Genomic DNA, 24,153 nt, shown 5'->3' with positions numbered 1-24,153 from the left:
TTTCTCACTGCTCTGCTAAGCAGAGAATCATGTCAGCCTGGTCTATGATTCTGGGGTTTCAGAACAGGGTTTCAGGTTTTGGCTCCAAAGAGCTGAGTGAGGCAAATTTGCCTCCTGAGAGCATTAATCGAAGTAGCAAGTTATTAAATTTGAAGACATACACATATAATTTACATTTCCATAATCATAACATGCTGCCGGAATAGTCATCTGGTGATGGATAGTATCTTAGTCGTGCCATCTGCTGGGTCAGATCGAGATTTCTCTATGATTTGAGTTGGTGGAATGCCCCAGGGTCAAGTTTCACCAGTAAACATGTGGTAACGAGCATGGGAACACAGCACTCTAATGACCATCCCTGCATGTGGTGGGCTTTCCCCGGATTTCACAATTTTCCTTTTCAGCAGTAGCTCATTGAATTCCTCAGGGATAGGTATTGTGCTAATAGGGCTCCTCTAAGTAAAGAGAAAGGAGAATGGTGATCTTCATTTTGCGGGAGAGAAAACAGAAGAACAGAGAGGTTTGGTAACTTGTGTGAGGTGGCACAGCTAATATGCCATTGATTCAGGAAGGCTGGTGGATCCTGTGGAGCTGTCATGGCTAGAGAGGGGTGTGGTTGATGGAGAGTCACCAACGTGCAGATGGATGTGTTGGATGTGACTTACCACCTGCAGGCAGCTTCCTACGAAGAGCAAGGACACAGCCATGGCCTCGGAGGGGCAGCCCTCTGGCCTTCAAGTCCTGTCAAAATCTCCTGCTGCTGCTGATAGTGCTGAGTTGGGGTGTGCATCCTGCCATAACTGAGATGCTCCAATTGTCCTTCTGGTGTTTTCTTAAACGCTGTGGAGCCTCAGAGCCCCCAGGCTCTGGATCTGGTTCAGTGACCTGGTAGCAACACCAGCCAGCATAGCTCAAGTGCTCACTGCTGGGATGGGAGAAACTGAGGACAGTTTTCCAGGCCCAGAAGTCAGGTGCCCGTAGGTGCAACCCTCAGCCTGCCTGGAGTTATCCCTGGGTGTCCCATAGCTCCTGATCTCTCTACTTTAATGACCTGTGACCACCATGAGAGCAAATACAGTCTTTCCTTCTAAATACAGCCCTGAATCAGAAAGACATAGAAGTTTAACTTGGGACAGGATCTTAGCAAACAGGTCCAACCTGCTCATTGCCAGAGGGCAAAACCAAGGCCTAGCAAGGGGAGAAGTAACCCTAGGACATGCACCAAGCTAGTGGCACAACAGGGACCTGCTGGGTCTCTGTCTCACAGGCTCAAGCTCTGCTGCCTAAGGCTACTCACTCTGTAGGCTGCTGTGGTGAGAGAAGTAAAATGAGTGGTCTGGTGCACCTAACGGTGGGTGAGGATCTTGTGATCCCCCAGGTGGCCTGAGCCTCAGGGATCAAGGTAGCAGTGGTGGGTGACTTTGAAAGGCTGTCAGGGTGGCTACAGGGGAGAAAGCATTACCAGCTTTGTTTAGGAAATAACTCTCCTGTTTAATGATGCCCTTTATAATAAGCAAGCAATGTTTTGTAGAAATGGAGACAAGAAGGCAGTAGGAGCAGAGACCGTCCTCTTCCCCTTCCCTGCATGACCCACACACATTTTAGTGGCGTTAAACAGCAGTGGATGGAGCTATTGCTGCAGGATTCTGATGGCCACTGCACCAAGACCATATCCCAAAAGCCTGCATAGATGTTGAAAGTCTGTCTCAGGAATCTTTTTTATCATCAGTTTTGCCAGAAATATAAAAAAGCAGTAGAGGATGATGATATTCTTGCTCACCAAGACCCAGAAAAAGCCCATATTTATCCCTAAAGAATAGTCATTATCAGAGGTAGACGAATGGTCTACGCTTGAGTGGCTGTCTGAGTTTCTAATCTCAGAGTCCTGTGATGGGGAAACTGAGGTACAGAGGGGAAGGAGACCCAGGCCTGGCCTCCTGCTTCCTGGGCTGTGCCTCTTGTACTCCTGAACCCTATGTGTCCCTTCCTATCTTGGGGCTTCAGGGTCCCCTTCTGTAAAATACCAGGGGTGGGCAGCCTGTGGGAGACTCAGTGACTTGGCCCAGGCCCTCTCCGGCGCTGGCTCTCTGTGGTGTTCTCATCAAGGGCATTAACCTCTCCGTTCTCAAGGTTGCTGCTGGCCTATTTATAGAACTGACCAAGAGGATTCTACTGTTGCCGGCGATAAAGAATACAAATGATGCTCTGCGCATTGTTCTTTATTCTTTCCTTCACTTTTTTTTTTCTTTTAAACTCCTTGGTCAACGTTTTGCTACCGCATGGTTTTCGATCTCCATGCAGACATGCTGGGGGAGAGGGGAGTGGGCTCTGCCATTTGCTGAGCTCCTACTGTGTGGCCAAGAAGGCTCTGAACCATATGCACATTGTCTCATTTAACCCACGCTGCCCTGGGAGGTGAGCATTGTCCTTCTCCCCAGTTCACACATGCTGCTTTACAAGGGGAAGCAGCTGGCCCAAGGACCCTCCACTGGCAAGCCGTGGAAGTGCGACTGGAATCCCATTTTCTCTGTCTCCACAATCCACGTGTGATTTGTCCACTTGCACTCCTCTGTTCCTGACCTGAGCATAACCTTCTAGACTAGATGTGGGTGCAGGAGAATGCCTGTGGATGTTAACGGTTTCTTTTGGGGGCAATATTTACTTTCTTAATCAGGCAGTCTTTTTTGAGGACCTACTGTGTGCCGGATGATACTTTATCTCTCACCAGGCTGCAGGCATCATTGAGGACCTACTGTGCACCAGATGATGCCTTGTCTCTCACCAGGCATGTGTCATGAAGACCTTCTATGGACCTGGCTATGCTTTGCTCTTCACTGCACACAAGTTTCACGAATACCTACTGTGTGCAGGACAATGCTATGTCCCTCACCAGGCTCAAGTGTCATAAGGACCTACTGTGTGCCACACGATGCGTTGTCTCTCACCAGGCATGTGTCATGAAAACCTATTGTGTACCAGGCAATGCCTTGTTTCTCACGAGGCTCAAGTGTCATGAGGACCTACTGTGTGCCAGGCAATGCCTTGTTCCTCACCAGGCATAAGTGTCATGAGGACCTGATGTGTGCTGGGTGATGCCTCCTTGTTTCTCACCAGGCTTCAGCCTGTCATGAGGATAGACCCACTTTGTTTCCTCTAGGCTTGGCACACAGTAGGCATTTGGTCATCCCTTGTTGAATGAATGCTGTGGTGTAGTGTTGCAGTCTGTCTAGGAAGGAGCAGAGAAGGAGGCAGACCAGGTGGAACAGCACTGGAGCAGGGATCTGTGCCCTCATGGAAGAGGGAGCAGGGGACAGACACGAGAGGAAGAGGAAAGAGAGGTCAGGAAGACAGGGGCCATGGAGGACGTGGTGGCCTCAGAGGCTTCTGCTGACGCCTCCTGTGCCCTGAACCACTTTCTACTTTGCTCTGGGAGAAGCCCACTTGGTCTCAGGCTTTCTCCATCCCGCCTCTTCACCTTAACAGGGATTTGATTTTCCCGACTGTTCTGCCAGGTGAGCCCTGGGGAATGCTAAAAGAATACTTTAAATCTTACCCTGCTCATCTCTACAAAAATCCTTTTTAAAAGCAGAATTTTGGAGAGACGCCATCCTCGTTATCCCTCCACTGGGGACTGGCATTTAGCTGTAGAATTGAGGGCCTGGGTGCCTCCTGGCTCACCCTTCCTCTGCTGAGAGAGTCTCAAATGTCAGAGACTTGCCTCTTCCCGCAGGCCTTGCCTAGCCAGGGCTCCCTTCTGTCTTTGAAAGCTCAGCCCAGGGTCTGGTTTGTCTGTTGAGAGTGTTGGGGAGTTGGTAGAGCTGTATGTGCAAATTGGGGCAAGCTTGGGCGATGCAGAGAGCTAAGTGTCTACCTCCCTTCTTGGGCATATTATTTTTTTTCTCCGATATTGAAAGCAATGTGACCTCATTGTGGAACATTTGGAAAATATTGAGAAACAGGAAGAGCAAAATAATAATCACCCATAATCCTACCACCCAGAGAGAAGCACTGCTAGCATCTTGGCACATTACTTCTCAGTTTTGTTTCATTTTGTTTTTCCGACATGACTTTTCTCTTAACATGACTGACTTCATACTATAAGACATGATTTATAGCATTTTAACCCCACTTAACATTAAAATATATCACATTTCCATGGCATTACAACCTTTGTAAATAGGATTTCAATGGCAGCATAAAATTTCAGTGTGTGTGAATTCTGTCATTTATTCAAACAGCCAGATGGTGCTGCCATAACAAACTACCATAGACTGGGTGGCTTTAGCAATAGACATTTAATTTCTCACAGTTCTGGAGTCCAGAAGTCTGAGATCAGGGCCATTGTTCTCAGGTTCTGGTGAGGACCCACTTTCAGACTTGAAAACTTCCATCTTCTCATTGTGTCCTCACATGGAAGAGAGACCAGAACTCACTCTCTCTTCCTACAAAGCTACTGATCCCATCATGAGGTTCCCACCCTCATGGCCTCATCTCCAAAGTACCATCACATTGAGGATAGGGCTTCGGCGTATGGATCTGGAGGGAAACACATTCAGTCCCTAACACAGGCTGTGTTTATTGTTAATCCTAGTGCTTAGTGTCTCCTTGGGTCAATGTCTTCATCTCAGCTGCAGGTGCCTTGTGGTGAAGCAATATGGCAGACCTCAGCTTCCACCCCAGGTTGTAGAGTTTGGGCTTGCCTCTCCTCACGGTGGTTCCATCTGAAGACTGGGAAATGTACAATAAAGGTGGTGTTCCACACTCAATTAGTTGCTATAAAAAAGGAACTTCTTTTTTTTTAATTAATTATTATTTTTTTTTTGAGATGGAGTCTCATTCTGTTGCCCAGGCTGGAGTGCATTGGCGCGATCTCGGCTCACTGCAACCTCCACCTCCAGGGTTCAAGAGATTCTCTTGCCTCAGCCTCCCGAGTAGCTGGGATTACAGGTATCCACCACCACGCCCAGTTAATTTTTATATTTTTAGTAGAGACGGGATTTTGCCATCTTGGCCAGGGTGGTTTTGAACTCCTGGTCTCAGGTGATCTGCCTGCCTCGGCCTCCCAAAGTGTTGGGATTACAGGCGTGAGCCACTGCGCCCGGCTGAGAAAGGAACTTCTTACTCATTGTGTGGGCAGGCAGTTTCCCTTCATTTCTTCATCTGACAAGTGAGATCCTCCTTCCCCTCTGCAATCCCCCTCCCCCATTGGATTTCATTAGGATTTCATGAGATAATGCATATCAGATGCAGCGTAGAGTGGCCGACACTTACAAGCCCTTTATAAATGTTAAGCGATTGCTATTACCATTGTTTTTATCTGTTGACTCTGTGCTTGGTATTTTTTCAGGGTCTCCAAGATGACACCTGGGTTCAGTGATTTCTCTAGAAATCCTGACACAGGATTCAGCATATGGTTGTACTTGTGGCTAGGGTTTATTACATCCAAAGGATACAGAGCAAAATGATCATGGGGAAAAGGTGCGTTGGGCAGAGTCCAGAGGAGACCAGGCACAGGCTTCCACAGGTCCCCTCCCTGTGAGTTCCACAGAACACACTAATTCCTCCAGTATCAAATGGTGACAAAGGTGTGGAATGTTGTCTATCAGGAGAGCTCACTAGAGAGCACCCACAGTTTTTATTAGGGGCTGGTGACATAGACCCTGTCTACTTGTACCCATCTTCCAGACTCCCAGGACGAAAGCAGGCTGAGCATAAAGCACACTGTTTACAGACAGTCTAAGCACATGAGCCACATTTCTTAGTTAGGCAATGGTGGGACACTCCCCAAATCCAAGTTCCGAGATGCCAGCCAAAGGCCGGCCTTGTAAACGAGCCTTCCTGAGGATAACAGTGTCAGGCCTGCGACGCGGACTCCTCTGCAGAGGTATCCTAAGAGATCATATTTCTTGTATTTTAACCACTTCAGGATAGGGGTGGGACAGATGTTCTTGTTTTCATAGGACAAAATTGAGGGCTAGAGAAGGAAAGAGACTTAGGGGCTGGCCCCTCCTTCTGCGTGGGGCTCCTGAGAAAAACCGAGGTCTGGGCCGGGGGAGGGTGTTCCTCCACACTCCCAGCACTTCCCTTCCTCTAACCTGTGTATCCCTCTCTCCCTAGGCTCTGAAGGGCTCCAAGAAGCTGGTGCTGTCTGTGTACTCAGCAGGGCGTATCCCCGGGGGCTACGTCACCAACCACATCTACACCTGGGTGGACCCGCAGGGCCGCAGCATCTCCCCGCCCTCGGGCCTGCCCCAGCCCCACGGCGGTGCCCTGAGGCAGCAGGAAGGTGACCGGAGGAGCACCCTGCACCTCCTGCAAGGAGGAGATGAAAAAAAGGTGAGTGGGGTGGGGAAAGGAGGCCAGCCTCTCAGACGCCGTAGTCTCCCTCCAAACCCAGAACAGCAAAGCTGCTTGGAGGCAGCAAGAAGAGGCTGGTTCTGTCCAGGCTCTATCTTCCCTCAGAGTCCATAATGAAGGGTGTTGGTTTTTTTTTTTTTTTTGCATTTCTTTTTGACCTGTGTAGTGTATGTTATGATACAGGCTAAGCTGCCACAATAAAAGAGCTCAAATACTGTGATTTATTTATTGATTGGTTTATTTATTTGGAGACAGAGTCTCACTCTGTCGCCCAGGCTGGAAGGCAGTCACGCAATCTTGGCTCACTGCAACCTCTGCCTCCAGGGTTCAAGCAATTCTTGTGCCTCAGCCTCCTGAGTAGCTGGGATTACAGGCGTGCACCACCATGCCCGGCTGAATACTGTGATTTAAATGAGAGTTTTTTTCTCCGTCATGTAACAGAATAGAGGGACAGTCTCATCTGGGGGACAGTTCTGCTCCAGCACTTATCCTGGGACCCAGATTCCCTCCATCTTCCATCTCCCAGGGTGTTGCCCCTTCTCGTGGTTGAAGCTGGGCCACATCAGGTCCCCTTTCTACCTCCCAGGAAAGGGGAAGAGAGGCATCTCTTTAATTTCAAGATCACCAAACTTCCCACTGGCCTAGACCCAGGTTCATGGCCACACATAGCTGCCAGGACTGTGGCCAGGATTGCTGCTCCACAGGGAATCTTGTGCAGTATGGATCTTGGGCATAAGTTACAGAAACCAGCCCTGGCCATTTTACAGAGCAGGGATGTACTGGAAGGATAGGGGCAGTCCCAGAATTGAAGCCGAGAATCTCAGGGTGCAGCCTGCAGGAGGGGGATATCCACCATTCTGTTCTCAGTGTCCTTCCCCTGAAGATTCCCAGTGAGGGAGCACATCATGGTCTGGCAGGGATGTCTGGGGACTTTGATTGACAAGACCACCAAGACTGTAGCCAGTGGGAGAGGGATGGTTGCCCAAAGCACTGTGGGGTGTTCTAACTTGCAGAAGGGGGCAGGGACACCAATAGACATCCCCTATGGAGCCCTCCTGACCCCAGACCTAGACTGTTTCTTGAAACACAGGAAGGCTGAAATGGTCCCTGATGTCTTACCCTTCTCTCTGGGTGCTGTTTGCATTGCACCCCTTGTTTACTCCTGGAACCAATAACGTAGCTCCTGCAGGCAGCTCCCTGGTGTGTAGGACCTTGACACTGACTGCCAGGAGGCCACATGGCTTGGGGCTCCGGGCCAAGCACCATGCCTCTGGAGACTCTTTCTCAGCTCTCCTTTTCCTGTCGATAAGACTGTAACATTTATTTAATGTGGTTTGTGTTCTTTGCTCAAACATCAATATGCAGGACACAGCAGAGATCACAGCAGCTTCTATTGGAGGCGAGCGGCAGCAGGTAGCTTGTTGGTATGCACCACGGCAGCCCAGGCCACGTTAAGGTTGCCAGGGCTGGGTGGGCTCATACCCCCTCCCCACCAGGGAACTTGTTCTCTGACAATCTTGAGAAAATGCTGCCAGTGGTTATTGAGTCATGATCAAGGGCAGCTGTCTAGTGTTGGGCACAGAACTTGTTTTATCTTTTTCTCAGTCCCTTTTCTGTGCAGGGCATGGGGGGTGACTTGAGCTTATCATTGATGGAGAGCCCTTGTGTGCCCAGCCCTGTGCTCACAGTGTCTTCCTGAGTCCTCCTCGCAGCCACACTGGGGGGTAGGTGTCGTCATCCCCATTTTACAGATGAGGAACCTGAGGCTCAGCGCTGTGGCAACCACGACCCAGCCAGCAAGTCTCCCAGTGTTTGCTGAGCACCTGGGTGCCTGATGATGTTATGGGAGTGGACGAGAGCACTGGGGCCCTGTTCTTGGGAAGCATCCAGAGTTTGGAGATGGTGGGAAGAGTGAGACAATAATCCCAAAATGAGCACCAGTGAGCAAAATAATTAAGACAGTGCAAACTGATGGGAGGGAGTGAAATCAGGAGCCGGGTAGAAAGTGCCAGGGAAGGACGGGCTGTTTTGGATGAGGTGATCAGAGAGGACTTCTCTGAGGAGATGGCTTCCGAGCTGAGACCTAGAGAGGGAGAAGGAGCTGCCATGTGCCATTCGGGGACTGAAAATCCCAAGCAGCGAGGACAGCATGTGCAAAGGCCCTGAAGTAAGACTGAGGCCAGCATCTGCAAGGGTTGAGCAGATGGGAGGGTGGGGGCTAGGTAAGGTGCCTCTGGGAGTCTCAGAGTAACTCATATAAGAATGTGGGGCTGGGCACAGTGGCTCACACCTGTAATCCCAGCTCTTTGGGAGGCTGAGGCAGGAGGATTGCTTGAGCCCAGGAGTTTGAGATCAGCCTGGGCAACATAATGAGACCCTGTCACTACAAGTATTTAAAAAAAAAATTAGCCGGGTATGATGGCATGTGTCTGGTCCCAGCTACTTGGGAGGCTGAGACAGGAGGATCACCTGAGCCCAGGAGGTTCAGGCTTCAGTGAGCTGTGATTGTACTCTAGCCTGAGCAACAGAGTGAGCTCCTGTCTCAAGAATAAAATAATACAGAGGTGGAGGCCTCATGAATCATACGCCAGGGAGGACCCAGATACCGAAGGAGGCAGGACACACCCTGAACCATCCCAGAGAGAGGCCGTCCCAGATTCCACAGCCCCAGACTGGCGCATCTACACTCCTCCCTATTCCTCCCCTTCCTGATCCAGCGTGGAAACCCCATTTCCCTGTTGGGAAGGGGCATGGGCTGATGTCTCTGGATCCCTGGCTGCTGGATCCTGGGTAAGGGGCCTGGTGGGGTCTGATTCTCTTCTCTCCAGCAGCCTGGTCTCATCTTCTGATAGGCCAAAAAGCCACAGCCAGACTCTTGGACTTTTAACCATAACCTCCACAGAGGAGGTACACCTCTCAGGAAGTGGGTTCTCAGGGCAATAGTGGCATAAAAATCACACATGTAGCCAAGTTACCCCTGAAAATCCTTGTGTCATTCCCTGGAGCTGGTTATAGTTTTATAGCCCTTTTCAGGAGTGTCCTTCTCTGCCGTAATATGAGACCTGTCCCGTGAGGCTGAAGACAAAGTACAGAGAGAAGAACAGATGTAGTGCTCAGGGAGTCAGACGTGGCTGCTCTTAAATCACTGTCAAATCCTCAGAAGTGAACGGGACAGGGTGCAGAGTGCTCACTGTATGGCTTCCCATTTTGTTCTAACCCACTGCCTTTATAGCTCTTATAAACTAGAATCGATTTGTCATGAGGGGGCTAAGCGGGATAGCGTCAGTGTGGCAGGGATGTTAAGACCTTGGGTCCCAGGCTGCCTGGGCTCAAACCTTGGTTCTGCCTCTTGCTTTTAATTTTTTTGGATATATACCCCAAAGTGGACTTGCTGGGGCATACGGTAGTTGTATTTTTAATTTTTGGAGGAACCACCATACTGTTTGCCCTAGTGTCTGCACCATGTTACATTCCCACCAACAGTGCACAAGGGTTCCTCTTCCTGCCTATCCTGGCCAGCACCTGTTATTCTGTTGTTTTGAGAGTAGCTGTCCTCGTGTGTGTGAGGTAGTATGAGTTTTTTCCTGATCTATCTTCACTTTGGGCCTTTATGTGATGCCTTGGCAACGTGATGACAGTGCTGAAGGTCACAGCAGGGACGTGGCGGTGTTCAGGGGCAAGGTCAATTCTGCATCTTTTTAAGCTGTTGATCCTAACCATTCCCCTATTTCACCTCCCCAGTGTGAGGAGGCAAGTTTGTGGCACAGGAATTGTTCTGGCACATTCTATGAGGTATAAATGTGATACATGTCCTCTGAAAGGGACAGGGAGAGTGCTGTAGTGTGCAGAGAAGGGAGGTCTTGCCCACCAGAGAAATTGGGGAAGGCTTCCTGGAGGAGGCAGCATTTTAGGTTTGGACATGTGGCAGTGGAAGGGAAGGGTGATCCACACAGAGGGAACAGCATGACAATATCCAGAGGTTAGAGAGAGCAAGACAGGTCCTAAGCGATTCTTTTGGCTGTGAAACAAAGTTGGAGAAGTAGAATGGAGTTAGCTCCTGCAGGCTGAGATGCTGGGCTGGGAATGTATGTGGGTGGGGGACACTTTTTTTCTGTAGACAACAGAGACTTGCTGGGCATTCTCTTAGCTGGTGAGGGAAGAAGGGCAAAATCAGTTTCAGGTATGCAAAGACCTTTAGCAAGACCATGAAAAAGAAGGTGTGCAAAGCTCGTTTTCAAGAGGGGTGAGAGTGGCTAAGTAAAAGCACAAAGAACTTTTGGAGCCAGTAATGGTGTTTCTTGTTTTAGTCAAGGTGAACTTCAACTGTGGAAAATGAACCTTGGGGGAAGGTTCCAGTACTCTGCTAGCATTCCCTCCTGTGTGCATATTCAGGATGAGATTGTTCCTGAGTTGAGTGGGGTGAACTCATTTCTTTGAAATGGCTCGAAATGGAGGATGGTTTGAATCAGCTTACAGGGCTAGGGGTGGCAGAAGAGAAGGAAGGAAGACCCAGGGGAGGAGGCTGCATCGGGATGGGAGAGCGAGTGTGTTGCCATGGGGTCTTTGGGGTGGAGGGAATAAGCATGATGTTTCCAGACCCTCCTCTGAGGCAGGTGCCTTCCCTTCTCCTCCGTGCCTCCTACAGCCTTGAGGATCCACTCTGAGCTGCAGGACTGATCACCTGTTCTTGGGTTCTGACTGTGAAGGTGTCATGGCTCAGCCTGGGGCCCTTGCAGAGCATCCAACAGAAACTCACAGATGGGCTTTCAGAGGGCGGCCTGCGTCTCCTGCTTCTATTGCTTCCACATACCACACTTACACTTCTATCACCCATATTTATTGGAGATAGGGTTGTTGATGTGGTGATGAACCAGTATCCAGAGTGATGGAAGCACAGCTTGCCAGGGGCTTATCTCTTCACTGCAGTTTTCAGATTTCACTGTGGTTTTGTAGAATCATTTGACTGGCAGGCCAGTCCTATAAAATACTTACAGATAGTGTCATTATTCCGATTTTCCAGATATGAAAATGGAGGCCTGGAGAGCCTGCATGAATTGTCTCAGGTCATACAGCTAGAGAGTGGCTGGGACAGGTCAGGCTCACATCTCAGGCTTATGCCTGGTCTCTTCAGTGTCCCCTGGCTCTGGCTCTTTGGGTCCGGCCCTCGCACAGCCACAGTGGTGGCTCCATCCAGGAGAGACAGCAGAGCCTACCTGCACACAGCACCAGTCATCTTGGTCAGTATCTGGAACCTGCTCAGGGGAATGATGCGGGCAGGAACAGCTATTTGTAGAACTCAGATGCCCCTCTCACCCCTCCCCGGTCATTTGCCCATGAGCTTTATTGAGACCCTCTTAAGTCTTATTCCACTGCAGTGTCCCTGTCCCATGGCCCCCTACTCTGCAGTGAGCAGTTAGACCCTGCTGCAGCAGAAGCAGCTGCTCTGTCAAGCTCATGTGTCTCCAGCAGCCACAGAAACAAGATGGGACCTGCCCTTCGGCTCAGGCTGCTACAAGCCTGGAACATAAGGAGCAGGGGCTTTGGGCTCAGCAGCACTGGGTTTGAAGCTTGTTTTTGAAACTTCCTGACTGTGTGACCTTGGGCAAGCCACTTAACCTTGGATGAGTCACTTAAGCTTCCCCATCCATGATTGGAGGATGGTCACGCCAGCCATGTGCGGCTGTTTCAAGGATTAATAATCAAGGCTCTTAAGCACAGAGCACAGTGCCTGGACATAGTAATGAATTCCAGCAACAACCATCAGTTACTAAATGCCGACTAGGTACTGGTATTTTCCCCCAAAATATGTACCAAGTACCTATAATGGGCCTGCTGTGCGTACTGGGGATACAGCAGTGAACAGACGAACAGACAACACCTTGGCCACTGTCAAGAGCTGACGCTTTAGTGTGTTGTGGGGGGACCGTGAGGGCAAGAAAAGAAACAATATACAGTCTATTGTAAAATGAGGGAGAACCAAGCAAGGAAAGGGCATGGGAGGGTGGCATATGCGTGGGGCAGCATTAGAGAAGGGGCAGGGAAGGCTTCACTAAGAAGGTGACAAAAGAAAGGATCTGAAGCTGATGAGGAAGTGATTGTACACAGATCCATCCTGTCTGGGCAGAGTACTCCAGGCGGCTAGAAGCCTCAGGCAGGTGAGCAGGGCGTCTTGAGGAGCAGCAGTGAGACCTGTGGGATTACAGAGGAGTGAGGCAGCAGGCACGGGCAACTCTGAGGACATGGCCGAGTCTGGGGACTTTCCTCTGAGTGAGATGGGTGCCATGGCAGAGCTTTGAGCAGAGGAGAGACCTGGTGCATGTGAGGTTCCGGCCAGACTGTCCAGGCTACTGGATGGAGGGTAGATGGCAGGAGCAAGGGTGGAAGTTGGGAGCCCACGCATCCTCGTCCTCACAACAGCCCTGGACGGAGCTATCAGTTAGGGGTGCTTTTGGCTGTGGATCACAGAAAGCCTGTATTATAGGAGCACACACATTCAGGTGTTCACTGTTCTCTTCAGAGGTGTAGGGCTGGGCAGCCCCAGCTCTGGTTTGCTAGGGAGTGAGTCTCTCCTTCCTGTTGTTGGCTCTTGCCTTGGGCTCATTGCTTCACAGCTGCAAGATGGCAGCCACTGCTCCTGCCATCACAGCCTCTCACAACCGTGCCCAAAGCAGAGTGGGTGGAGGGAGCAGGAGGCCCTTCTCTTCCTGTGTTCCTGTCTTTTCAGAGTGGAGAATCTTACCCAGAATCCCCTAGCAGACATCTCCCACCATGCCTCTTGGCCAAAACTGGCCCAGAATTACCTACATCCATTCCAGTTCCCGGTATAGGGGAGTGGATAACCTAGGCTGGTGTCATCTCCTGGAGCTGCTCTGGCTGCCTCTTGGACATAGTTGAGGCTCTGTGGCAAGGCAGGAAGGGAGATGGCTGCTGGCTTGGCCACAGGCAGTGCTGGCCCCAAGCAGGTTGCACAATTCTCATTTTATAAACTGGGCAACTGAAGATCCGAGAAGCAACAGGGCTTTTCCCAAGGGTGCCCAAGAGTGAGGGGCAGAACCAAGACTTGAACTCAGGCCAGTGAGAGGCAGTGTGGTGCATTGGTTAAATGCCCAGGCACTGCAGGCAGGCCAAGCGGCTGGGTATGTGAATCTTAGCCCCATCATTTCACCCCTCAGTGAGAGTTGAGCCTCAGTTTCCTCATCTGGAAAGTGGGGATAACAACAAAACCATAAAGGAGGAGTGAGGATTCAATGAGGTAATGCATGTAAAGTGCTGAGCACGGTGCCTGGGACATAGGAAACAGTACATTTGGTGACCAATTTCGTGAGTTATTGTTCTCTTAATATTATTAGCAGTAGTGGTGTTATTTTCACTGGGCCAGGCTGCTTCTCACAGTGTCGTTTGCTTTCCCATAGATGAATTCCGATTCATGCCAAATGCTGGTTGAATTTTCAGCAAGTAATTGAGGCAGATTACCCTGTGCTTGATAGAACTGTTATTACAGTTCTGTGATAAAGACTCATTTTATTCTGATGTAAAGAATTTATGGAGAGGTGGCGGGAAGGTGGGGAGGTTTGTTTTCATCCTTAGTATTCAGAGTGGGCTGCTGCAGACACGGGCTGCCATCTGCGTGTTCCTGGGCTTGGCTGCAAAGACGCCCAAGCTCCTCTCAGCTCTCTCCCTACCGGGATCTTCATGTCCTGGAGCTGGAAGGGACCCGGGGTGGGGTGGGGTGGAGTGAGGCGGGGGACTGACTGCAGGTCACCCAAGGAGCTGGGCTAGATCCTGGGTGTGTGGACCCCGGGCCGGGCCTGGCTTGTTCCAAGGCCTTAAGGTGCAGCATGGAGGAGGGGGCTCTGCTAGGCATGGCAGGAGTGGGGATCAAGGCAGGAGTTGCCTACTGTGTCCTCAGCCAGCTTCTCTGTTCTGTCCCTGATGTGAACCTCACCTTTGTCCTACATCACCACCATCATAAGACACACCACTTCTCATGGGGGATCTCTAGAAAGTCGCCCCTCTCCTGCTTCCCATTTCCAGGAGTCTTCCTGCAGTCCACTTTGGAGCCTGTCACTGTCCTGCTCATAGCCTAGCCTCTTAGCCTGGCTCGTGGCACCCTCACCAGCGAGGTGAATCTCAGCCATTTCCCCCACTCTCCTGCCACACTCTGGCCATGCGGGAGCCGTGTGGTGACTTTACGGGGCTGCGCGCCATGCTGTGTGTGGGCTTAGCACATGCTGTTGCTCCTGGAATGGCATCTTCCCTCTTCTCTCCCTGGCTGCCTCCCCACCCCGCCCCAGCCTTTAAGTCTCATTGGTCATATTTCTGGGGAGCTCTGCCTTTGGCTGGGTTCCTGGGAATAGACTCTGAGACCAAGATTTGCCTGAAAAAGGTTTGTAAGAGTATCCTCAAGTCTGAAGATGTCCACCTCCTCCTCTCTGGAACCTGTGAGTGGAACCCTTATATAGCAAAAGGGATGTTGCAGATGTGATTATGTGATGGTCTTGACATGGGGGATTGTCTGGGTGGGCCCTGTGTCATCACAGGGGTCCTCGTAAGATGGAATCAGGAGGTCAGAGAAAGGGAGACGTGATGCTAAAAGCAGAGAGCAACTGATTGGAAGATGCCATGCTGCCAGCCTTGAAGATGGAGGATGGGGCCATGAACCAAGGAATGCAGGTGGCCCCTACAAGCTGGAAGAGGCAAGGAAGCGGGTTCTCCTCCGGAGCCTCTAGGAGGAGTGTGGTCCTTTTGGCACACTTTATACTTCCAACCTCCCAAACCGTCAGATAACAAATCTGTGTTGCTCTTAGGCTCTGACTGTGGTGATTTGTTACAGCGGCAGCAGTGCCCTGGGGTCAACACTGGCAAAGGAGTGAGGGACACAGGGCGGGGCTGCAAGTGCCGTCTCAGCACAGATCTCGGCAGGTCCCACAGGGAGCTCTGGAGCTGGGATGGCCCTGCAGAGGTGTCCAGAATTGAGGCAGGGGCTGGCTTTTACCCACCCCCATCAGCCACTAGCCACAGAGCTGCCTCCAGGGAGGGGTGTGACCCTGTCACTGGGTCTTGTGGCCAGGTGTTTCTCGTCTCTTTGGGCTAGGTTTCAGCTATTCTGGTCCCCTGCTTTCTTTCCCTTGGCCTAGGGCAGTTCTTGAGGAGAGACTCGCTGCCCTGAGGAGGAGCGCCTTGGTCCTGCAGGGGGTGCAGTGTCCCGTCCTGGGTGGCCTTGTTTTTTCCTCTCAGCATTCTCTTACCATCCGGTGACTCTTGAGCTTCTGGAGGGACCCAGCACAAGGCCTAGCACAGACTCCAGGCTCAAAAGCGTTTAGATGGGACTCCAGCCTGGCTCACGTCCATCCACATGGCCATCCCGGCCTGCATAGCAGCCCACGGTCATCATCTCCCGTGAGGAAGGCCACACATGCTTTCCAGGTCGCACCTGTTGGCTTGGCTGAGATGCCACTGTGAGGATAACGACAGCCACTGTTTTCTAGTGCTTCCCTGTGCCAGCCACAACCCTACGCACTCTACACAAATGGACCCATTCATCCCTCATAGCAGCCCAAGGAAGTGAGCATGACTGGTTTCCCCATTTTCTAGATGAGGAAACTGAGGCACAGAGAGGTGAAGCAACTTAGCCGGGGACACTCACCTAGCAAGTTGGCAGTCTGGCTCCGGAGCCTGAACATGCATTAACCACCATGTGGTTTCCTCCCAAATATGCAGAGCTGCCTGTGACAAGGGACCAGGGTGGGCCTTGAACCCAGGTCCCCTCAGATCTGCCCAAGCCTTGGAGCTGGCACAGCACTGGGGCAGGATGGGTCAGATCATGGGGGCTGGGTTACTGTTCCCAAGTCTGACCTCAAGTGTCCGCAGAGCCTGCTGTTTCCAGAACATCTGTCTAACCAGTGGCTGCATGTGGGTCTCCTGCTTGCTCCCTGCAGAGCCCTGTGGGCCTCACCAGGGTCCTCCTTACTAATGTGGTCATTCTGTCTGAGGAGCAAACTGGGGCTGGTTCTGGACTAAGGCAGCTGGGCCCATCCCACAGAGCAGTGCCCTCCTGGCACTGTCCCACATGGGATAGACCACCCTGACATACCGCAGAGTCTGCCATCTTGGAACCAAACCCTGGAGAGTCACTGTCCATTGGACTCTTTCCTGACATCATTCGGCAACCAATAGGAGCAAAGCCACCGCTTTTTGTTCCCAAGCGGTGGTCCCAGATAGGGTCCCAGAGAGAAGCAGCAAATTAAAGAGTTCGGAGTTCCAGAGATGGGCAGAACCCAGGTCTGACTTGGCCACGAGTTGGCTGCAACTGTGTGACATTGTCAGGTTTCCCAACAAGACTTGTGATGTGCGCAACAGAACCAACAGTAGCTAATACTTATTGAGCATCTGCTAGGAGCCAGAGAGTGGCCACATGCTCTCACTTGTCTCTTAATTTGGTCCTCTTCATGGTAACCTTATAAGACAGGCAGATATTATTGTCATCCTCATTTTCAGGTGAGGAGGCTGAGGCACAGAGAGGTTAAGTAACTTGCTGAAGGTCACACAGCTGTGCCCTCCCCTGGGAAGCTGGGACTTGAGTCTCTCTTCTTCACCATCTCTGCCCAAGCAAGGTCGTTGAAGAATTCAACGAGATAACACACTTAAAGGACACAGAACACTTGATAACTCTTGGACGAATAACTTCTGAAATAGAAATCTGGTTGGATAGCTTTCCCTAATGAAATGTGTCTTTCCTGGGGCCTGAAGGTTCCCCCACCGCTCCCTGTCCCGTGGGCAGTCACACTGTGCTCTCTTTGGGGTCCCTCTTTGGATCCCTTACCTGTCACTGGGTCTTGTGGCCAGGTGTTTCTCGTCTCTTTGGGCTAGGTTTCAGCTATTCTGGTCCCCTGCTTTCTTTTCCATGAATCCCTCTTTCGTACCCGAGACACACTTAACCTGCACGTCCCTGCAGCTTCCCTCATGGATTAGGAACCGTTCTAGAATCTGCCCGCAGCCACCCCTTGCCTGTCCTCGCGAGCCCCACCCTGTCCCCCAGCACCTGCTGTGGCCACTGCGACTCACCTCCTTCTGGGCGGGGCTTGCTCTCCTGAGCACTGACTTGAGCCCTCCCATATTCTGGAATGTTCCATTTTCCATCCCCCGCCGGCTGACTCTCGCTCACCCTCCCACCTCATCAGAGGTGCCACTTTCTCCAGGAAGCACCCCCCACACCAGTCAGGACCATTGCCCCTTCTCTGCACCCACGTGGCCCTCAAGCCACTTTGTCACATGCTGCTCACACTGTACCGTGAAGTCCTGTTGACTGTCTGTACCACTAGACTGGGGGCCCCTCAGGAGCAGGACTGTGTCTGTCTCATCTCCAAGCCCCAGCACTGGGACTGCATTTAGTGGGTGCACCCTATGTATGTAGAGCCAGGGACCATCATGGTCCCTCAGGATGGATGGCAGAGCAGAAGACCCCTGGGGAGACAGCAGACGTCAGGAGAAATAGACCCCCCAGGTGATAGGAGACCCCTGGGGAGGCAGGAGACCCCAGGAGAAATAGGAGACTCCCGAAGTGACAGGAGACCCTTAGGTGACAGGAGACCCCTGAGGTGATAAGAGATCCCTGGGGTGACAGGAGACCCCTGGGGTGACAGGAGGCCCCTGAGGTGACAGGAGACCCCTGAGGTGACAGGAGAACCCTGGGGTGACAGACCCCTAGGGAGGCAGGAGACCCCTGAGGTGACAGGAGACCCCTGGGGTGATAAGAGATCCCTGGGGTGACAGGAGACCCCTGGGGAGGCAGGAGACCCCTGAGGTGACAGGAGACCCCTGGGGTGACAGGAGACCCCTGAGGTGACAGGAGACCCCTGAGATGACAGGAGACCCCTGGGGAGGCAGGAGACCCCTGAGGTGACAGACCCCTGGGGTGACAGGAGACCCTGAGATTATATGAGACCCGTGGGGAGGCAGACCCCTGAGGTGACGGGAGACCCCTGAGGAAGCAGGGTGGTGGCTACCCTGACCTGGCCTGAGCCTTGATCCTAAGGAGGGCAGATGCAGCCTAATTGAGACCCCGGGGCGTGAACGGTCACCCCCTGACTGAAGCCTCAGGTGAACGTGGCCACTGTGGCGTGAAGAACATGAGCGAAGTGTCTGAGTAGTCCCAGGTGTTGGCCCTGAGGGGATCCCGGAGGCCATCTCCCTCAGCACCTTCCCCCCACTACACTTGCAACTGTGACCAAGAGGGGGTAAGGGGCTTCCTCAAGGTCACCCATCAAGTCAGAGGCAGAGCTGGGGCGGGAACTGGAATGTTCTAGGGTATCTTCCAGGCCTTGGCCTGGGCCTCCTTGCCAGCCGGATAAGATGTGCTCTTCAAAGTACGAGAGGGGGCTCTGCAGCCTGCTGTCCCCTGAAGGTATGGCTCCCCCAGTCCCTCTAATGTTATCCTCTCCCTCTGACAGGTGAACCTGGTGCTGGGGGACGGCCGGTCCCTGGGCCTCACGATCCGTGGGGGAGCTGAGTACGGCCTTGGCATTTACATCACTGGCGTGGACCCGGGCTCTGAAGCAGAAGGCAGCGGGCTCAAGGTGAGGGAGGGCCTGAGGGAGGGAAAACTCTGTGCATGGAGCTCTTTGCTGCTGATTTTAAATAGACCTCCAGCAGAGCAATCAGCACCTCACCTTGAGGACTGGTCCCAGCTGGGGAGCCCTCCCTGGCTGCTGTACCTCTAAATTCACAGCTCACAGCAGCAGTGGGGTGGCCGCCTATGTAGTGTGGGCAGCAGGCCAGCCCGAACTTGTCGTGCTGCTGTTTTGCAAATACTGCTAATGGCCTGTGGTGGCCCTGACTTCAGGGTTTGTTACGATGCGTGGAGAGGGAAGAGGAGAGAAAGTGATAAGCTGGGTTGGGGGTGCCCTGGGCAGCTTCAGGCCTGGCATTCAATCCAGACAACCAGCAGTTATCGAAATGATATTATTGGCTCCCATTTTAAAGAGGGCTAACTGTGTGCCCAGCGTCTGTGATCCACTTTTCACATGTCATCTAGTTGACTCCTCACGTGACCCTGAGGGGTAGGGTATCACTACCCACATTTTCCAGTTGGGGAAACTGAGACATAGAGAGGTTAAACTGACTTGTCCCAGGCCACACAACTGGTGGGTTGCGGAGCAGACTTTGAACTTAGGCAGTCTGAATTTCAAAGCCCTCACTTAGCACCCTGCAGGGTAGCCCGGGAACTTGCTCAGAGAGACAAGACTGCTCATGGGGACGCTGGACCCAGGACACCAATCACCAAATTAAAGAGCACCATGTGTTTGGGCTAAATCCTGATGCCAGGGATGCCATAGCAGCGGTGATGTGGAGTGGTCACCATGGCACAGGTGGCCTTTGAGCCAGGCCATGGGGAGTGTGAGAGAGAGGGATGGGTAAAGGGGAAGGATGGGAGTGGCTGGCCAAAGGACCATGCGTGTCTGACTGTTGGTGACTGACTAGATGGATGCCTAGTCTGTGTGCAAAGCCAGGGGAATGAAGCACATGATGAGGTTGTATCTTTGTAACAAAGGGCCTTCCTTGCATGCCCTCATATCAGGAGATTTCATTTTCCCTGCAGACAAGAAGAAAAGGTCACATGTGGCCACCAAGCCATGTCATGGCAGACAGGCTGGAGTACAGAGACGATACGTCTGTCAGGTTCTCTTAGGAAACAGGCATTGTGGGAAGAGCTCTGGGTTTGCAGTAGGGAAGACTGGGTTCAAGTCCCAGTTTTGCTGCTTTTGCTTTCATAGCTGTGTGATCTTGGAGAGTCCCTCCACCTGTCTGGGCTTCCCTTTCCTGCTGGCATCTTGATCTTTGATTTCCCAGCCTCTAAAACTGTGAGACATAAATTTCTGTTGTTTATAAGCTACCTAGTCTATGGTACTTTGTTATAGCAGCCCAAAGGGACAGACAGACATCATCATCATCATCATCATCATCATCATCATCATTATGGACATAATCATTAACATCTACTATGTCTCCCCTTTCCCAGTTACTCTTCCAAGTGTTTTACATCATTAACTTGTTTAACCTTGCTTGCCTTTACTATATAATAATAATAGGTAACATTCCTTTCTCAGGGTTATTGCAAAGATCAAATGGGGAATTATCATTATTATAGTAAACATTGCCACAGATTGTGTTCCTCCAAAATTCATGCATTGAAATCCTTACCCACAAGCTGATAGTATTAGGAGGTGGGGCCTTTGGGAGGTGATTAGGTCATGAGGGTGGAGCCCCACGAATGAGATTAGTGTCCTTATAAAAGAGGCTCCAAGAACTACTTAGCCCCTTCCACCATGTGAGGACACAGTAAGAAGGCACAGTCTATGAACCAGGAAGTGGGCCCTCACCAGACACTGAACCTGCTGGCGTCTCGGTCTTGGACTTCCAACCTCCAAAACTGTGAGACGTAAATTTCTGTTGCTTATAAGGCACCCAGTCTATGGTACTTCGTTATAGCAGCCCAGATTGACTCAGACAAACATCATTATCATCATTATTATAGACATGGTAATTTACATGGATCATGTGTCTTCTTTCCCAGATGCTCTTCCAAGTGCTTTATGTCGTTAACTTGTTTGATCTCATGATACTCCTGTGAAAGTAGGTTCTATTGTGAGCACCATTTTATGTTTTTATTTTTAATTTTTGTGGGTGCATAGTAGGTGTGTACATTTGTGGGATACATGAGAAGTTTAGATACAGGCATGCAGTGTGTAATAATCACATCGTGGAGAATGGGATGTCCATCCCCTCAAGCATTTACCCTTTGGTGAGCACCATTTTACAGGCTCAGTAGGTGAGACTCGGAGAGTTGCACAGCCAATGAGAGGGAAAGCCAGGATTCCCATCCAGGAATGAGGAGTCGGATTCTAGAACTGTGCCCATAACCAGGCCAGCCAGATGGATAGGAGATGTTCCACAGTGTCGGTCGGGTCTAGTTGATTCTGAAACGTGTTGGATGTAGGTGCTTGCTTTGCTTTTAGAAGGTAGGAGTGATGCTTTGTTGGGACTCCAGGGGGAAATAATCTGATAATATTCTGTATGGAATTTTTATTTAATAAATTTATGTTGGAATAATTTTAGACTTAGTGAAAAGTTGCCAAGAGTTCCTGTTTATCCTTCACCCAGCTTCCTCTAACGTTGACATCATGTATAACCGTGGTATATTTGTCAAGACCGAGAAACTAACATCAGTACAATTTTGTTAAACAAACTACAGGCCTTATTCACAGTTTCTCCACTCATGTCTTTTTTCTGTTCCAGGATCCAGTGTAATCCAGCATACCACATTGCATTTAGTCTGTATGAAGTTTAAATGCCATTTATTTTCCCCAAAAACGTAAAGATTAGAGACAGTTTCTAAATGCAGAGTAAAGATTTTGAATAAGTGGAGGAGACTGGGGAGAAGGAAAATGGGGGCAGAGGAAAAGAGATGAAGCAGGATGAGTAATTTCCCAGAACACCTGCTGCGTGGGGGTTCAGACCCAGCTACAGGCAGGACACAGACTTGGCTCTGAGCTTCCTGGCAGCCAACACAGAGAGTGAAGCAAGTCAGTGATGTCTGTAAGAGGAAAACAGACCAGCTGTGTATGAAAAGCCTAGTTATTCTCCTTCTGAGGCCTCATAACAGTTTTCCTCTGGTCCCTCCTTGAGAGGATGTTGTGTGGTGCCATAGTGTCCTTGGTGACATAAATGCATGGACAGCTTACATAACGTTGTTGGTGATAAGTACCCTCTGATTAAATCCACGTTAAGAGAAAGGGAGAGAGGGAACATTCCAGAGAGACAACACGTTAGGTCTTGGCCTGAGAGCACTGAGCATCTCGCCCTGTCTCTCTGATTACTGATGAGTAGTGTCTTTTATTATCCTGTTACCCTTTTATTGAGCAGTTACTATGTCACATACTGTGCTAAATACTTCTTATTCATTATTACACAATTTTTGCAATGATATATTTTTAAAAAGAATGTTCTTCTCGCCGATTTATAGATAATAGATTTAGGAGCAATGTTAAGCAACTTGTCCAAGGCCACCCAGCTAAGTGCTAGAGCTGAGATTTTAACTCACCCCAGCAAACTCCAAGTCCATGTTCTTAACTACTATGGTATAATGCCTCTCAGTCCTCGATTTACAGCTCAAGAAACCAAGACTTATAGACTTAAACTGAGTTGCCCAAGATCAAATTCTTTCTGTTATCAGAGCTGTTATTTAAACCAAGGCCTGACAGAGCCTGGGGTTGCCTTGAGCAGGGAAGGACAGGAGCCCTGGGGCCTCCACTGACCAGCTGTGTGAAAGTGGGCATGTCCTTCCCCTCCCTGGGCCTCAGTCTCCCTGCTTGGACACTTGGGCTAGTTGATCTCCGAGGACTTCTCCTAGATCTGTACATTTTCCTGGCCTGAAAAGTTGCAGAGAGTTCTCTTTACATAGAGCAAAATTTTGAATGAGTGGAGGAAATTGGGAAGAAGGAAAATGGGGGACAGGAAAAGAGATGAAGCCTGGATGAGTGATATTCCAGAACACCCTGCTCTGTGGGGCTGCAGACCCGGCTACAGGCAGGACACGGACTTGGCTCTGAGCTTCCTGGCAGCCAGCACAAAGAGGGTGCCCAGACACCAGGAATGTACTCCACTCTGTTTCACCTATAGTTTTCGTATTTACAAAGAGATGCCAAAACCGGTAACCAGCTGATAGATCCCTCTTTTGTGTGAAAGGATGTGGACATTCCATGTAAGCACGTATCTGTGACTCTCCCTTGCTTTTCCTCTTTCCATTTAGGCTGTGAGTATATATACTCATGACTCCTATAAGCTAACACTGTACTTTGCAGCTTCTGAGCTGAGCAAGACGGACACAGTCTCTGACCTCCTCAGCTTATATTCTAGTAAGAAAAACAAAAATTACACAACTGTGTATTTGGTTACAATTGTAATAATACCAAGATGGCAAAGCACATGGAACCAATTGAGTGTATGCCGGGGAGACCAACCCTGGTCTTGGATATCTGGGAAGACTTCCTGGAGGAGGAAGCATTTCGGTTGAAATTTAAAAGAGAATAAAACTAATTATGTGAAAGAGGAAGTGAGAATTCCAGGCAGAAAGAACAGCAAATGCCAAGTCCCTGAAGTGGAAAGAAGTGTTCCAGCGTGCAGAGGAAGGCCCATGTGGCTGAACGTGGAAAGCCAGGTGGGGAGAAGATGCCTTGGCAATGCTGCTGAGGAAACAGCCGGATCGCACAGGAGATGTAATTCACCCAAGACTGTGCAGCTGTGAAAAGACGATGATCAAGATCTGCAGTTATTAATGTGGAAGGATGTCCATGGGCTGTTATTAAGTGGGAAACGCAGGCTGCAAAACCACATAGCTAACAGGATTTCATCTGTATTCTATATGAATGCAAAAATATGCATAGAGAAACATCTATGCTGGACACACACCACAGTGTCAACAGTGGTTATCTTAGGTGGTAAGACGAGGGATGATTTTCACTTTGTTTATGTCCTTAGGCGGCGTCTGAATGGAGCAAGTATTCCTTTTATAATCTTAAAAACAGCAACAATAAAGCGATTTCCATTCGGAAACAAGGCAGAGAAAAAATATTCCGTAGAAGTTTCCACTCACTTTAGTTTGCCTCTCAGTTGCAGGCAGTCAAAGGCTTTATTTGCTCATAAAATGCCCGCCTTCAGTAAAGTCCTTTCTATCTTCAATCCCCTCCGCAGTAAAGCATTTTATATTCCTGCCATTTATTGTACTTTCCCCTCCAAGGC

General features: G+C 50.4%; 1 protein-coding gene across 5 annotated transcripts in view; it reads left to right on the top strand.

The window, feature by feature from the left end:
• Positions 1 to 24,153, top strand: part of WHRN (whirlin) — a 104,411-nt gene that overhangs the window by 20,766 nt on the left and 59,492 nt on the right. For 4 of the 5 annotated variants that reach the window (XM_032164957.2, XM_032164956.2, XM_058445084.1 and 1 more), the window contains exons 2-3: positions 6,118 to 6,336; positions 18,807 to 18,932. In XM_032164957.2, coding sequence (XP_032020848.1) covers positions 6,118 to 6,336; positions 18,807 to 18,932 — 345 coding nt within the window. The remainder of the gene's footprint in view (positions 1 to 6,117; positions 6,337 to 18,806; positions 18,933 to 24,153) is intronic. The other variant, XM_032164958.2, reaches the window with a different exon arrangement.

Source organism: Hylobates moloch, unplaced genomic scaffold, assembly GCF_009828535.3.
Source record: "Hylobates moloch isolate HMO894 unplaced genomic scaffold, HMol_V3 SCAFFOLD_10, whole genome shotgun sequence".
Taxonomy (NCBI): Eukaryota; Metazoa; Chordata; class Mammalia; order Primates; family Hylobatidae; genus Hylobates; species Hylobates moloch.
This window is presented reverse-complemented; position numbering and strand designations above follow the sequence as displayed.